Source organism: Leptosomus discolor, chromosome 5 (genome assembly GCF_034619465.1).
Source record: "Leptosomus discolor isolate bLepDis1 chromosome 5, bLepDis1.hap2, whole genome shotgun sequence".
Lineage (NCBI taxonomy): Eukaryota > Metazoa > Chordata > Aves > Leptosomiformes > Leptosomidae > Leptosomus > Leptosomus discolor.
Window position 1 is genome coordinate 15489028 of NC_141395.1, and position 17314 is coordinate 15506341.

Below are 17314 nucleotides of genomic sequence, written 5' to 3' on the forward strand. Positions count from 1 at the left end.
ATCTGATTGCTGCAGTTCGTGTTGATTTTGCGCTGATGAAGCTCTGGGTTGTCCTATTTTTACTTGGCTGGCACCCTGCCCTCACTATAGCAAATGCTGACAGTACTTGTCAAGGGCAACACTGGGAACTTCAGTTCCCTTAAGTGACCTGGGGGAAGGAGGAAGGAAAAAAAAAGATTCACGTTGAATCCACCTTGGCAGATGGATGGATGGCACATCTTGCAGGACATCCTGGGAATTCCGGAGATCTGCAGTGAGGAACACAAACCTGACATCAGATACTTTCTTATCAATCCTGGCAGTGTTTCATCTCTATAGCATCAGTGGGTAGACACAAGTACACACTGATATTTCTGTTCATATTAAACCAAGATTCATATGCATATTCCAGTTCTCCTAGCAAATACAAATGGAGAGAGCAGCATGCGGTATACATAATAATCGCTGCGATGGGATTGGCGTTAACAGCTTACGTCATTAGGGAGAAGCATACTGAGTTCATTCCTGAGTTTGCTTCCCTGTACTACTCGAGTTATGGAGCACAAATAGCATCCTTAGTCCATATCCTTTCATCCCTACCCATGTTTTATCTATGAAAATTCTCCATAACGTTTTCTAAGTAAATTAGCTTAAAGTGTTCTTTTTTCTTCTAAATAGAGCTGACCTTTTAAATCCTGCTTTATGCCTATTTCCTTTGTAGATTCCATTAGATTTTACTATCAATTTTTACTTGTAAGAAATAAAAATAATTTTTTACTTTTTCCTCCTTTTCTTTTAGTACTGAACTTAACATTGCTTCATGTGTTGTACTGTCAAAATGGGCCTTTGGGAAATTAATTACTATTGCAGGTGAAGGGTGTTAGGATAAATCCGATGAAAGCACAGCCTCTTTTTGCATTTCCCAAATCTCCTCTAAGATTTAATGTATGCCCTGCAGCAGAAGCTAAACTTTATGTGATTTCTACACATACACCACCACCCCCCCCGAAGTTGGCCATGCAAATGAGAAAATATCCTGGCTAATTATGCCCAGTGAGTTTTAATTTTATTTATTAGGGTCCCAGGCTGGCATTGGAAAAGCAAACACTTAATATTGCATTCAGCCCCACATAAATACCTGCGGGGAACTGCAGAAAGAAGAAAAAAAAAAAAAAAAGAAGAAAAATAATCCACAATTTGGCATCCATTCTTTTCATTCTTTCTAGTATTCCTATTTTTAGTATTTAGCGCCTTCCCTGCAAAAATGACAATTATTTTATAGTCCAGATTGTTTTCTTTTTGCAGGAAATCCCCTTACTTTTTCCCTTCTTCTTTTATAGTAACAAGTCAGGTGGTTTTAGATCACCTCCTTGAATTTGGGTGATTATCAAAGCTGGGACGAGTTGAAGACATAAGAGAGAATGTCTTCTGTCCTTTTTAAAAACTTTTCTGATTTTGGGTAAATCCCAAAGTAGATTTGAATATTGACCACCTGTATCTCCATTATCAGACAAAACAAAGCATTTAGACTGCAAACCCTCAGACGCTGAAATACCTGGATCTTTTTCTATAATTGTTCTATTAAATACTACATACAGAGCAGGCTGTCCTGCCTAGTTATGAGCATCTGTTGGGCCAGGTTATAGGTCTTCTGATCTTTTGTGTCATCTTAAAAAGATCACTTCAGTCCTGTGAGTGAGTATTTTCCCTCTCATCTTTTGTTTCTTGCCTGTTTCAAATGTAGACTCCAGTGGACATGTTTACAAATATCACAGGGCATGCTGAAGCTTCTCAGTTTCTATTTTAATTAAGAACATGAGGACAGGTTTTCAAAAAGTTGCCCTTTCTCATGCTTGTGTTGGTACTTTGTAAAACACTGATAATTTGCTTTGCATTTGTACAGCAAAAATTACTATGTTGTTTGAAATACCTCTTTATTTTTCATCAAATTATCTGTACAGAATTTATCTTTTTCCTCTTTCTCTATACTAAAACCAAAGCAAAACATTGAAAATAATCATGTGGAAATGGAAGGAGGAATATATCTTAAATCAAAACTATGCTACATGGTGGGGAAGGAGAAGGTGAAAAATGTATCTTAATGACTTGATCCCTTGTAAACATCAATATACAGTGAAAAAAATAGTATTAGAAATAGAGGAATACATGAGATTCTGTGAGAGTTGAAGAAACCCTTGGGTCCTTCCCAAAAGTATGCACCTACATCACAAATTAGACATACTAACTAATGTGATTAAACCATTGCAGGTAGCTTATTTTGGAGTGTGAATCTTGAAAACCCCCTCAATACCATGCAAGTTTTAGGTTAGAAGGGCAGGATGCAGAAAAACTCAGCAAGATTTTAAAAATCCGAACCCACAAACACCCAAAACCTGGGTGTTGGAATTAAAATCCCTGCAGTTCTGAAGACCATCCTCCCGTCTTCTCGTACCTAATTCTAATGTTTAAACTTAGCTGGATAATGCAGGTAGTGACAGAGCTTCTCTCTCTGGTAGCTTACAGGCTGACCGACAATGAAGTGTCATAAAACCATGTAGAAGAATTCCCTCCTCTTGGACTAGGTATATGAGCTTTGCACTTTCAGATGAGTGCTGTCTGCAGTAGTTATAAAACAAGAACAGGTTTGTAGAAAGCAAAGTCTCTATAGGAATAGACAGTCATAGTGGAATATGCTACCTCTGAAGGGGCGGGGGGGAAGTTTACTGTCCTTTGTGTTTCTTTAATGTGAGCAAATAGGAATGCTCAGATTATCTGGACAATGCCATGAGTTGGTTTTGCCTGCCCTGCAATTTTAAGGCTTTGTTTCCACTGACTTTGTTTCATACATGTAAGACCAGCTGGAGAAAGCAATGATTCAGGTCCATGAAGGGTGCACCGGTCTGTAGAAATACTGTGTTTCAAAGCGAAATAAAGGCAGATTTTTCAGATTCATCTCCACACTCACATCACCACATCTGAATTGGAGACAGATCATATTTTAATGTAGTCTTGTTCTTTTCCAGATAAGTTTGTTCATTTATTTTCACATGAAGCAAGAAAATGGTGCTGAATTCAAACCTAATTTACCTGATGACACTGCAGAGTAACTAAGAGCAGTGCTGACCTGGTCCTTTAAAATGTGTTTAGTAAATGGTGTAAGGGGTAACTACAGAACTGGTTTGAGCAGGGTGAACTCCTCCTTATAACTGCAATAACTTATACATGTGGAAAGACGCTGGAGTTGGAAGTATTTAGCTTTCGTCTTTGACACAGAGTGGAGGGACTTCAGACTAGTGCTAGAGAGGGGATTTGCCTTGAATGAGACCCCTGTGGAGAAAGAAGGCAGTTTGAATGTTGATGGGGGGCTACTTAAGTGCCTTTTGGAATCCAACTTGGGTTGAGTTTCTGGGGGGACCTGAATAGAGTTCACCTCCATTGCTATTCCTTTAGAGTCAAAATACATGGGATGTGCAACCCCCTGGTAAATTAAAGGCCAACTGTGGGGATGCATGTCAGATATAATATCCTGTCCTTGTTTGTTTGTTTGATTTTTGCAGATGGCTTTTCTGCTTTTGCTTTGTAAAATGATGAATTCTAAATGGAACAGCTGTCTGTACAGGATGGTTTATTTGTTTCCCTTTTTTCATTTTCAAATTTATTTATATAAAATCCTTTCTGCTGATGCCAAGCCAAACTGTCAGCACATTTACCTCTCTTAAAAATGTAGGTGTTCTAACAACAAAGCAATCAAATCTTAAAAAATGCCTTTTCTCTAAGGCATAGATAACAGGCTCTTTTCCCCTCACTTGTGCCAATCCCAGAAAAACCTCTTCCCACATTTCTGTCCTAGCCATATGCCTGAGAGCAGTAGGCATCAATGTTCAGATCTTCTAAATGTTGGTCTCACAGTGGCATGCAAGTGCAAAGTCTGAGAACTAAGGTGGTGAGCAATGGAAATAATTATTAAAAGTTCAGTCATCAGGTTTTGCAAATCTCAGAAGAAAAACCTACTTTTGTGGCAAATTATTACAATGACAAAAATGCCCTTTTTTTTTTTTTTTCTTTAGATTTTTTTTTTTTTTTTTTTTTAACATCTATTCAGTCAATGATTTCCAGCATGGAAAAGAAAAATTGTCTTTGTTCACATTACTCTTGTTCTGTTTGTACTCCATGAATTCTCATAACATAATAAATTTAGGGAAGAAAATGTAAATGGCTTAAAAAAGAAAAAAATTAAGTATGCCACAACACTTTTTTAAAAGTTGTTGTTCGATTTTCTGAATTTGCAAGAGAAGTGAGGTGTTGGGAGGTCTGGTGATGAGGAGGGAATGTGTGCTGACAAAACCAAAGATCTGGAGAGTGTTAACTCTTTTGCAGACTGTCTTAATATTCTTTTCACTTTTTCCCCCTTCTTCCCTCTGGCTTTAGTAGTTCTCCTTTCTCCCTTTACTTGAGGATACTTAGCCCACTATTTTGCTACAAACAGACATCCAGGGGAAAATAAGAGTGGGACGGGCTCCTGTGGTACTTTGTTTTCTAAGGCTCTCTGATCTTAGTTTGTTTTCCCCTTGGTAAATCCTGAAGTTGTAACACCTTGTCTATGTAGCAACATTGGTGGATTTATCTTTGAAACACTTATCTAGTCTCCCCTTTAACCCATTTCTTGTATCCAAAACAACATTTGGCAGGGAATTTCACAGGTTTATGGCTCAGCAGCGCAGGGCTAAAATTGTTGCAGTTGCAGATTGTCCTCAATCTATTGAGTTTAGTGGAAAGACACTGTTTTACTGAAGCAAATTATAGTCTGTTACAGTAACACTGTGAGTTTCAACATACATGCATGCCTACCACACAGAGTCACAGAATGTTAGGGATTGGAAGGGACCTCGAAAGATCACCTAGTCCAACACCCCTGCCAGAGCAGGACCACCTAGAGTAGATCACACAGGAACGCATCAGTTAATGTTATATTTTGTTAATTATACATGAAATAGCTGCAGCCCATAAATAGGAAAACATGCTGAAATAAAATGAGTTTGAGATAATATTTAGACAAATGCTTTCTTGATAGAAAAACTTCTAAATTTCATGTGTTTTCTTGTTACAGCATTATTGAGTTTTAGGGATTTAGTGGTTGTCACAAGACAACGTGTATTGACAATCTTAATATTGAGGGCTGTGCTCCTTTTTTCTTTCTCTCTCTGATAGTTCCCTTTTTTCCTCTTTATTTGGGAAGAATAGAGCACGGTGCAGGCAGGATGTGTTGTGCTGACTATAACAAAATCTGAGAAGTGCTTATTGAAAGTACTGGGTTTATTTCCAGTCAAGTGTAACATCAAATGTGTAGAACTCCTTCAGCCTTCCCACTCAAATAATTTTGTCATTGTTATTTCTTCATCATTTCTATCAAAGGGCTAAATTTTGCCCTCTAATGTCTATGTAGCTTGTCCTTTGAATTCAAAGGAAGCTCACATACAGTTTTGGAGGTCAATGTTTCATCTAAGGACAGTGAATGCTTTTGTGCAGGCTCTGCATATTGCTCACTTAGATGGCTAAGGTGTGTGTTTCCCAGCTTGGCCGAAGGAGGGAAAATTTTATTTGCTTCATTTATTTTTTATAAGATTCATTCACCATATGTTCTATGAATTACTTTGAAATCTGGAGGATCAGAGTCCCTGGTCTGTCACAAACTGTCTTAGGCAAATCATTAAATTTCAAAATGTCCCATTTATGATACTCGCAAAAATTGAGTTCATATGTTTGTTCATTTCAATTGCACATAGGTCGGGGGCTGCCTGGTGCAAATTTTTGTCTATGAAACCTTCTGTGGTACCACTGCATGTGTTGCTAAAATTGCTTGATTCTACTAGAATGCAAATATTAATTTATATTTTAAATTATATGTATTTAAATCATATGTATTTAAATCCTTCAACATGAGGATCCAGGACAGTTAGCAAATGGAACAATCTGTGATATATCCATGCCTTGATTAATTTTAATCATAGCTATTTCTTAATTTTGAGTTCTCTGACAATTAGGATGAATTTTTCTTCTAATGAAGACACAACTGCTCAGCTAGAATGGGATTATGGTAATTATTAGAGTTGCAAAGAAATTTGTTTCGTAAGCTCTTAGAAGGGTTAGTTATCTGACCAAAACAAGATCAATGCAGTTGGTGCTAATTAAAGCAAATAGACTAAGGAATAAAAAGGGCTTAATTCTGAATTTATGAATATAATTAAAAATTTACATGTCTAGTTCGACTTGCATTTTGTGCATTGTTGGGGGAAGAAAAAGTGTCTGCATTTGTAAGACAAGTAGAAAATGAGAAGTGACCTTCAACTTTGTAAAGCTTTTAAAAGGAAACTGTTTTAAGGGAATAAATGTGGCTAAGCCTCTGATGCAGGCCTTTGGCAAACCACAAATGACTAGTAATTAGCTCTGCTGCATTGGTTTAATTAATAAAAGGTAGCTTAAAATAGGCCGAAAGCATATTTGTCCGTTACACTGATGAGGTAAATTGTGATAATAACACAGTACTATTCTTTTTACCTCTCCAAAGAGCTTTATTAAAATCAGATGTTTCTTGTGGCAGCACCCCTGTGATGTATATATAACTACTGCTGTTGTACAAGTGACATAAATGAATGTTTATGCTACCAAATAGCAGGTAGAAGTAAAGGCATTACGCTGAGGCCAAGGGCAGGCAAAACCAAAGCAAAATATGAGCAGATCTGCTCTTACAGGCAATATCCATATATATCACCATAGAGCTGTTGAATAACTGTGCTTCTCCTGCAGCCTCTGGAATGAAGCTGTTGGGGAGCTGCTGGTTCTAGAGAGCAGACACAGTCCTGCAGATCACGCACCAGCCAGTCCTGTTTGTGCCATCCTTTAGGCTTCTCTTGCTTTCTTCAGTATCGCCCCAAAGCCTCTAAATCTCTTTTCACCACTGCCAAGAGCAGATGTAACGGCAGAGGGACTGGCTGGGCTGTCACTGTAACAGCAGGGTGTAAGGATCTGTTAGATGATTTCCCAACATACCATTAAAAGCCAAAATCTCATCCTTTCTCAGACTTCCTGCCTTGTAAAGATGGGGCAAACTCAAAAGTTTTGTCTGTCCCCTTTGTTTCTTTCTTGTTTTAGAAACAAGGTGTTCTCCGCAGCCCTGAAAAAAGCTGGAAAACCAGGCATGTGTTTCCCATTCTCTTTCCTCATTTTGTATTTGAGCACAATGATTAATAGAAGCCATAACAATGATTTTTATAAGACCAATACATCTTATAATTATTTTAAAAGATGTTAGATACTTTTAAATAACATACTTTCTTCTTTAATTCCTTATGTCTCTCATATTTGAATAATAAATAATTACTGTAATAATTGAGTAAGCATTAATAAAAATTAATTAAGCTTTCATATTAATATTTTATATGATCTTTATAGTTTAATGTACGGTGGTATAAACAGCAATCAAGTAAACCTGAGTTCTAGAACAAATCTTAGGCTCACACTTATACAGACGAGTATATGCACATTCTTGTGTACAGCATATTGAAGACAAGAGGTTAGTCTGATAGGCCTCTATGTGCATAAACAGGTCTTTTTGGGTTGTCAATATTTTGCAGCTCTAAACAGCCTTGGACTCAAGTAGGTTGAATGCTTGGCTGGTGGGGCTTGGGAGGCTGGTGAAGACAGTGGACATTATTGATGCAGGTTTTCTGCTTGCGCATGAGATGTGTTTCAATTGTAAGGATTCTAGAAGAAATAGACTGAAAGCCACAGTTAAAGGCAATATGCACACTTAAATACAAAAACATTTACTAAGGATGAAATGAACTACAATAAAATCATGTATTCAGCTAGTATAAACCTAGATAGCATCAAGGACTTCACCACTAACACCACTGAAAAATCCAGGCCATAAAAAGGGTTTTGAAGCTCAGTTTAAGCAAAGCAAACCTTAATGGAGTGCTGGTGTGTATGTGATCTATTGATTGCTTGTTTTCTATCTGCCTGCCCATCACGGTTGAATCAGTGGTATAAACAAGCTACTCATTTTTCAAAAGTCAAACGTACAGGGTAAAAGAGATTATCTAAGATACTACTCAGTAAGGGGGGGGGGGGGGGAGGGAAGAAAGAAAGAAAGAAAAGGCAAACAATAGAACAGTCTCGGTTTCCATTTAGGCTGGTGTAACACTGTTACGCTGCCTGTGCTTACACCAGTGTAGTTCAGATCAGCATTCACTTCTTGTCCCGAAGACTGAATTTATCTCCCGCAGCTTTTGTTTCTGTTCACTTCCCAAGCTGCATGCTGTTGTGCCTCTTTCTTCTTTTAATAATTTGCTTCACTAATAATACTTTAGAGGCATACCAACTAAAATCTAAAATGAGGGAAAGAAGAGAGAGTATAGAACTCATAATTGAAGCATATTGTTCTTTTCACTTCTGAGCTTTTCATGCTGTTTATGTTACCACAAATGTAACTCAGCCCAATTTTGATAGCAATGATACCTGTTTAAATCAGAGAACAGGGGATTCTCCTTTGAAACAAGATTTCAGTAGCATTTTCACCTGTTACTTGTCCTTCTCTGTGCTTGGAAACTTTGTGATGCTTTAATTGCTAACAAGTGGAGGACAAGTGGTATGTTTTTATTGAGGGTTACCTTTACCTACTTGCTCGATACATTAAATGTTGTTGTCTTGAGTGCTTGTGTTTGAAGTGAATCACAGATCAGAGGAATAAGTAATTATTTCAGGTACTATACAATGATTCAACCCTAGGAAACTCTTGCCTGCATGAGGAGTTGAGACAGTTTTACAATTATTTTTTTCCAGCACGTTATTTTTACAGAAATGTTTATAATTAATTGCATTTTTTTAAAACTGTTTCCAATTAGATGTTTACCCAACTACTGTGAACATGGAGGAAAATGCTCTCAGTCCTGGACCACCTTTTACTGCAATTGTAATGATACAGGCTACATGGGAGCTACGTGTCATAACTGTAAGTAAATCCACATGTATAGTGTTTTCTACTACAGCTGGTATGTCAAGGTGCACAGAAACTAGAGAGGAGCTTTGTGAGAGATCACATCGTATTGTAGGATGTAGCGTGTTCTGACATGACCTGAACAGGTCAAGAACTGGGTTGGGAATGCACAGGAATCTACTTGCAAATATGCATGTTTCTTGACAGATATTTTGGAGAAAACAGAACCAGATTAATTTTACTAATTTTCCAATTTTTTTTTCTCACATTATACTTTGATTTGGAGAATCTTAAATTGTTTTACGTTACATACACGATAGACACATTGGTCATTAGACATTTAGTTCAATTTAGCTGGGCTGAGCTGGGTGATTTTAATCTGTGTTGGGGGCTGTGCACCAGTTTTGGCACCATAGGCTTCTTTGGTTTTAGATTATCTGAAAGTTCATGTTGCAAGAACCTCATCTTCAACAGTTTATAATTTTGGAGTTTTGCTGAACTATTATTTGAACAGCTGCTATTAACAAGGATACGATATCTGAAATAGTGGCAGTACATGAAGCATTCAGCTACTGAAATCCACAGTGAAAGGAATGTTGTTTTAAATGTTTTTAAAAAAGTATCAAACAGTAGAGGCACAGAATGCTGGCAATTCTAATTAAAAAAAAAATAGAGAAAGGGGAAGCCAAAATAAAGCCTGTTCATACAGCTGACTAAAAGGGAAAACAGTTAGAAAATGAAGGTAAACTTCCTGATCTATCACTGGAAATAAAGAGGAAAAAAAAAAGTAAGAATAACAATTCCAGGAATACAATTATAACCACTCCAGGTGTTTCAGCACTCGGACCGCAGATAGGATGAAATTGGCGAGAGATGCATTTTTTTCCATGTTGAGCTAAAAAGCAGAAGAGAAGAAAAGGTACTTAGTGGTTTGAAGCTGAGAATATTGGCAACCGTACTGTAATTCTGGAGGCTTTAATGGTTTGCTAATTAACAGTGAAATCATTTGTGGTGTGGGGTCTGCAGCTGATGGGAGAGGCTGTTGAGTGGTCTATTTATAGATTCATCACCTGAGCTCTACTTTGTAACCACAAAGGAAGCTAAAGGCTTGGTGCAGAAGTCATGCCAAACCAGATGAGGGATGGGAAGAAAAATGCTGAGTTGACAGTTTTGAAAAGACCGTTTACTTTTTCTCCAATGACTTTGTCATTCCAAAAGGCATCATCCCTCTTCAAAACCTCGAAACTCAACCCAGAGTACCTGCAGCAACTGAGGCCACAGGAGAGTATGTATACCAGTTGATGGCTGATACAAAACTAGATGGCCAAATCAGTTGGTGAGAAGGGAGAGGCTCCCTGGGGAACGAAGAGGCCTGTTGCTGTTGACCATCCAACTGACTAGGGACACTAATCTCTGGGCTACATTGGCACTGTCATATTGGCTCAGGGCCTGAGGCTCACTATGTCTGTGCCAGCTCAGTGTGGCTTGTGTCCAAAGGAGACCATCTCATTACTGCAGAGAACTGGTTCATGACTAGTTTTCCCCACAGACATTTGCATGGAGTTAGTGAAGCCTCCCGCTTCTGTGAACTCATGTCTGCGCTTTCAAAGGCACATATATAGCTGCAGGTATTTAAGGTTCACTGATGTAAAAAATACTCTGAAAAGTTTCTCAGGAAGATCTTGTGTTAAGACTTTCCAGCAGACCAAGCTCCGCACACGTGATGCACAGCTATTCAGCTTCTCAGCTTATTTACAACCATATTATCAACAGCTAATTGGATTCCACCTAGATTGTAGAGCCAGCTGCCCTGTAAGCCAAGCAATGCTGATAAACAGCAACATTAATCTGGAGAAATGCATTCATGTGCTTGAAACGTGCAATGAAACCATTTCAAAGCTGGTGGGCAAATGCAGACTGTTGATAAGAAACCTGCAGAACAAGAGATGTTATCATTTTCAGCTGATAGTGGTTGACGTGCAGGAGTACCTTGCAGCAGGTGAATGAAAGCTGCAGATCTGATCACAGCGTAACTCCAGAATATCCTCAGTGTACAGGCAGCTCTTCCAATCATGTAATTCAGTGTAGTTCTATCAAGTAAAACATATAATTTCTTAAAGTTTGAAACATTATCTCCACAGATTTTGATTTTTACTAGAACACTGAGGCTAACAGGCCTGAAATTGAACTTGTACCACTTTGGAGAGGCTATTTCTTTTATTAAACTGCCCTTCAGACCCAAGTCCGTGCAGCAACAGTAGAAAGATTTAACTGGCAACGCGCTGCAACTCAAACATAGTGTGAAGAGTTTCACTGTCAGCTGGATTTCTTTTCTGTCTGAGTTGCATCAGTGTGGGTTTTGCTTCTTTTTGTGTTTGTAAGAGGTGGGTGCCACTGGTTGAACAACATAAAAAGACCCATTCCTTGCCGTGCTTTCAGGAAGAACTGCATGACGTGCATCTGCTAACCAGAATTAATTGATTTATGTTTTACCAGCTCAGAGTGGGAGATCTTACCATTTTAAGAACTGAGATCTGAAGATACATTGTCCCTTACCTTACTGTCATCATCTGTAAAATGTTGAAATACATTTTGTGGTTGATACCTAAGCAATCTTAGTGGTTTCTTCCAAATATTCATGGACCACACTGGATCCCACTGTGAGGAACAGCTAACGATACAGACTATCCCTGCTCTGAAGAGTTTGCAGTTAAGTTTCTTAAGGGGAAAAACACAGGGGCACAGGTGATGGAGTGCCAGAGTGTCTTCATCAGCATCATAGGTGGCAGTTTCTGCTTACCAGGTACATAATTATTGCTAGGCTTTGTTGTAGGCAAAAAGTCATAAGGTAGAGATTAAAAAGATGAAGAAGTTGAATGCTCGCAGGCATGAAGGAGTGACATGGGAGAAAGCAATAATGTGGTTGTTTGAAAAATATAAGGCTATGGCCAGAGAGTTAGACATTTTCGACAGGGCAAATGCTAGAGTCGTGACAGGTAGCTAAGTTGTAAATATGTCATGAAGAGCAAAGATAAATAGTTTGCGTTTGATGCAACATGCAACAGAGGGGAAATAGACAGTGGCAAGGCAAAACAGTAAGTTGACAGAAGACACAGCTGGAACAATGTCTGCATGACCACATCAGATATGTGGGAGAAGATTGTGTCTGTCATGACTGAAAATTTGGTATAGTTGAAATTCAAAACATGTGGATGCCGTAAAAGTGCACATCTCAAGATACATATAAAGAACTAGCTGAGGCTAGACATGTCCTTAATACAATCTTCTGAGATCTAGTCAATTTTCTGCAAACCTGAGGTTCCTCTGCTCACGCAAAATCCCTTCTGATGCTGAAAGCTCTGAAACTGTCACAGGAGGTATGGCAATCTACCTGATCCAGTTGAGGTTCCACCACTGAATGGTGTGGGGTGATGTCCTGTTAAATAGCTGTTCTCTGGCAGACAGTTTTCACCCTGAAGTCTTGTCTGGTCCTGCTTCTGTTCTCCTCCTCTTCTCTCAACTTAGCTGTAAATGTATTTAAAATAGTGCTAAAACCCCTTGGTGTTTTCTGGGTTTCAGTAACATATGGACAGAGTCTGAATGTTTTCTAAACAGGTAGTTTGTTTCTTGCAAACCTTATTTTCTGATGCATAAGTCCATTTCTCTGTTTAGTAATGGTTAATCCTTCACAAGCTGCCACATGTGGAATATTATTAATACCTTCCAAGCCTTGTTGGGGGTGTTTTTGTTTTGGTTTGGTTTGGTTTCCTTCCAATAGGGAAAGAAGATTTAGATTTACCTAATCATTCCACTTTCCAGTTCAATTCACATCTTCTTGCTGGCTAGTCACAGCACTGATTAGCAATTATGTTTTCATCTCTGTACTATCTGTAGCTGTGAAACTCCAAAACACGTGCTAGTGCCTAGCTGTCACAAATGCATGTGGACATGCAGTTTGATGGGAAATGTAGAACTTGTGCAGACTGTTCGCTGCCTGCAGTTTGGGGAAACTGGGAGTCATGGAATAACCCTATAGGAAATTAAGCCAACAGTGGGTGAGTTACATTTGCTAGTGTATGAATTTTGTTGTGCCTTAGTTTCTTCTCCTCTGTTGGGAATAAGATCCAATTTGCACATATTTTAGAAAGTGTGTGATCTATCATCTACTGAAATGGTGCGGATTCTTTCTTTTGAAAGAACTGTTCGCTGCTGCTTGAGCTGATGTGTAGCTAGGACAGCACTTTGAGGATGCAATCTTATTTTGAGTTTGTAAGTTGCATGGTTTTGCTTTTTCATTTGTCTTTTAAGTGTGCTCCACACAGCTTGTATTTAAATAGGTTGGAAAATTAGCTCAGCTGAAGCCTTTTTAATGATAGATACTTTCCCCATTTCTGCAGTGTGGTGAGTAGCCTGCTGATCCATCAGATATTGAAGTAGTCTGATATAATCCAGATAGATAGGAGAGGATCCTTTATGTAATCACATGTGTGAACCATAGCAAAATAGGTATTAATGTAATGTTTGCCTCTTTTAGATAGAAATACTGATGTTACTACATAGCTTGGGAAACAGGTATGGGTGGGATTCAGCTCATCTGTTTTTTCTTGTCTGGTACTGTGACATCTAATCGAAGATAGTGGTCTACTCTCTTTATATTTAGCTCTCTCTCTCTATCTATCTATCTATATCAGCGTGAGCTATTTTCTGAACTTGACCAATCTCACTGTGAGACAGTGTCCATGGTAAGTTCATGGACCACCTTTGAAACATGCCAGCATCTGTCGTGTGTAGAGGGAGGCTGTCTTAGCTTAGACATCCAGTAGGCAACTGAAGCTAGATCAAAATTACAGGTTGAGAGAGAGAGAGAGAAACGGAGAGGAATTACAGGTGTATAGATATACAAAATACTTTCAATTCAAAGGTCATAGTTTAAAACCTGCATAGTCATCTCTCTTATACTATTAATTCTCCTTGTAATTACCATGTGATGGTGAAAGCAGTAGACCAGTGTAAAATGGCCCTGAGATACAGAATGTTATGACTTTATTGCAAGGTAATGATTAGTAATCTCCCCTTTCTATGAGTTATGTTAGTCCCTTAGAAAGCCTCATCTTCCCCTTCTGTATTTCCCTTATTTCTGTATATGATTGTTTTCAGATGGCCTTTAGTCTTGTGTGCATTTTTTTATTCTGAAGAGTGCTGAACATTGATATAAAAGATGATGAGGAATATAAAATAATGGGTTTATTCTTCTTGTTCTGGTGATGTCAACATGTCCCAAGCTTTGCAAGGTGATAATTAACAGAATGTAATTTAATTCTGGGTATTTGCTTTAATGTGTGATCTATCTTGCACATACAGGCATGTGTCTTGTTGGCCTAGGTAATCGCTGGAGGAAAAATCCATCCAATAATGGAAATGTCATATAGTCATTGATATGACATAAACTTAACATAACTTCAGGCTTTGAAAATCTATTTTTAATATTAATATGCTTACTGCATATATCATTTTTTATCTGAAAATCTTAATGTAGTTTTAGCCAGAGCATTAGCAGTACTGGAGCTGCATTCTAAAGTGCCAGCCATGGGAGTGGTACGTTCCAAGGTAGGGAGATGCGTACACAGTTTGCTGGGTGGACAAATGAGGTTCAGAGAGTTTCAGTCTGTCAGCTGTCTAACAGTGAGTCTGGTCATTTAATTTGGATTTCCTAAGTAGCCAACTTTCTGGTCTGAGATTCTTGGAATAGGTTTTTTCCATGTGTATTTAAACTCGTTGGTGTTCTTTGACTAAACAAAACACATTTAATATTCATATTAAGCTTTCAGTACTGTACTCGGTGTTCCTGCATATTTTTGTTCACACCATGCTTCTGGCATATGAATTTTCATTGTTTATTTTGTAAGAGGTTACTGTCTTATTAATGCTTTCCCTTCAGTTTGTGTATCTGAAAATTGTATATCTGCATTTCTCAGTGGTGTTAATTTAAAAAAAGGTTTTCTCTTTGCCTGACACTTCCTTATAAATAACACAGAGAATATTCCACTTCGGGACTTTACAGCAGAACACAGTATGTGGGGGACTAGCTCAATCCCTTTTGAAGCCTGCCTGTGTCAGGTGTGACCATCACCACAGGGATGCCAATAATTTCAAGAGCAAGGCTGAACTACCATGCTTTGTGCAGTGCCCTTCAAATCTTTGATTTCTCCTTTCCCTCCAACACTGCTCTTAAAATGGTGTAGGTCTCCCTGACTGCTTTCTTGCAGCAGCAGGTCACCTGCACCAGCACCGGGCAGGGGCCGCTGGGGTATGTGACTGACATAGCCGCCTTCAGTCCTCAGCAGGGAAGTGACAGGGGAGGACGGGCTGATGTGACCTTTCATACACAGGCCAGAGGGAGCCTTAGCTTGAATTGTAGGAAATTGTCTTATCCCCAAGTGTAATGGAAGGTTCCCTGCTGAACATCCAGTTGGGTGACATTGTCGTAAAAGTAATTTTAAAGCTATCTATGGAAGTAACACATTCTTTATCAGATGAGTAAATACATATTTTAAAAAGGAAAAATAAGCCATCTGTCACCCAGGCACATCACTGTAGAGACTGTTCTAGTCTGTCAACAGCATAGCTGTCAAAATCCAGTTTTCAAGAGTAGAGATTTCATTTTCTGACATTTAACAAGACAATTGTGTTTTAAGGGTGAGAACGATGATTGTTCCCAAAATTCGTTGCCTGTACTAGTCCCTCTGCAATCAGAATGAGAAGAAGAAACCTCCCATTGCACATTGCTTGATTTATTTAGAAAAATCCTTGATTGAACACTCATTACTCCGCGTCTGTAAGAAGAAATCTTACAGACAGGCCTGAAGTGTACAAGCAGAGGGTGGAACATTCATCTCCAATCTGCCTCCAGGAGCTCTTGAGCGTTTTGGTGAGAATGCTTCATTCAGTCTATGTTGGCATTTGTGTGTATCAATTTGTCCAAGGTCAGTCCAGGACTGGTTGCAGATCCAAACAGTCCCCAGCTCATACTGGTCTTTCCAGTCTAACCAGTACATAAGTTTTCACCTCAGAATACAATAATAATAATTCTTATCAGGGGTTATTATTACTCTCCGAATCTAAGGTGCAAAGAATTACAAAGCAATGAAATGAGTCCCAAATGATCTGGCAGTAAGTATTCTGCCTACAATTTGTTGTGACTGTGCAGTTGTTAGAAGTTGTAAAAGCAACATGCATCTCGCTGCTGTGTTTTTGCTGGGGAGTGGACAGTGTCAGCACCTCCTAAAGAAATCAAGAATTAGGTCTCTTTAATGTATCTTATTTATTATATCACCACAAAATGTTATCTCCCTCTGAGAAATTGAAAATTATCAGCTACTTTGAGATTATGAGAAGCCAATCTAGAAACAGCAATACTACAGGATTCGTTTTGATAATCATAACGAGTACAGCTCAAATTCTGACTCTGTAGCTCAGAGTATTTGCAATGAAATGTGCGTGATCAATTTCCAAAGTAATTTGAAATACAGTAGGAAAGAAATACTAGGAATTTTAAGGTTTACTTTTAATTAATTTTATTTTTTAAGACAAGTTATCTTGGTGTCCATTAAATTTGAAAAAGACAGAGTCCTCTGATAACACCCAACTAACCAAATTGGTTTTGATTTGGAGTTGACACTTTTGGTTGTATCTATGCCAGTAACACATTGCTGGGTGGAGGGGAGAGAGGTTTACCTTGCCTGGTCTCCCAGTAGTAAAACTGAAGTCTGGGTGTCACTGTAACCTTTGCACTAAGTCCAACAGCCAGCACTATTTTAAATACGGGTAAGAAGTGCATCTTACTGAGTGAATAACAAGTTCATTCATCCATTGAAGAGAGAGGGCTTTAACTATATTGCTCCATGGGGATTATTTGCAGAAGTTCAAGCCTTTTCGTAAAGAACTTTTTTCTTTTTTTTTTTTTCGCTGAAGTAGAACTGGGTGTTAAAAACAAAATCAAAGGGGTCGGAGAGAGAGGAGAGGTTTTATAAGTTAGGAACATGGGGGCAAAGGAAACAGTTGTTAAGTACTCAGGAAAACTGAGGCAAGCTAAAAGCTTATCTGCCAGGGAGCTCCACAATGAAACAGTAAGTGTGTGCTTAGTGAAGGCTGTCATGGAGACTGCAGGTGAACTGGTTAGGACAAAAGTAAAACTGGAAGCCAAATGTCAATATAGTAACATGTAGTCAGTGAAAAACTGAATATAAGACATGTTTTATTGGAGACGATGGAAGTTTGACCTTGCAAACATTTGTGCTTAGCCATGTGCTGTTAAAGATTTCAACTATGGCAGTGAAACAA

The 17314-nt window shown here is 38.5% G+C and overlaps 1 protein-coding gene across 1 annotated transcript in view; it reads left to right on the forward strand.

Moving 5' to 3' along the window:
• CNTNAP5 (contactin associated protein family member 5) overlaps window positions 1–17314 on the forward strand; it is a 291688-nt gene that overhangs the window by 172996 nt on the left and 101378 nt on the right. The window contains exon 11 of the mRNA XM_086464950.1: window positions 8883–8989. Within this exon, the coding sequence (XP_086321076.1) occupies window positions 8883–8989 (107 nt within the window). The remainder of the gene's footprint in view (window positions 1–8882; window positions 8990–17314) is intronic.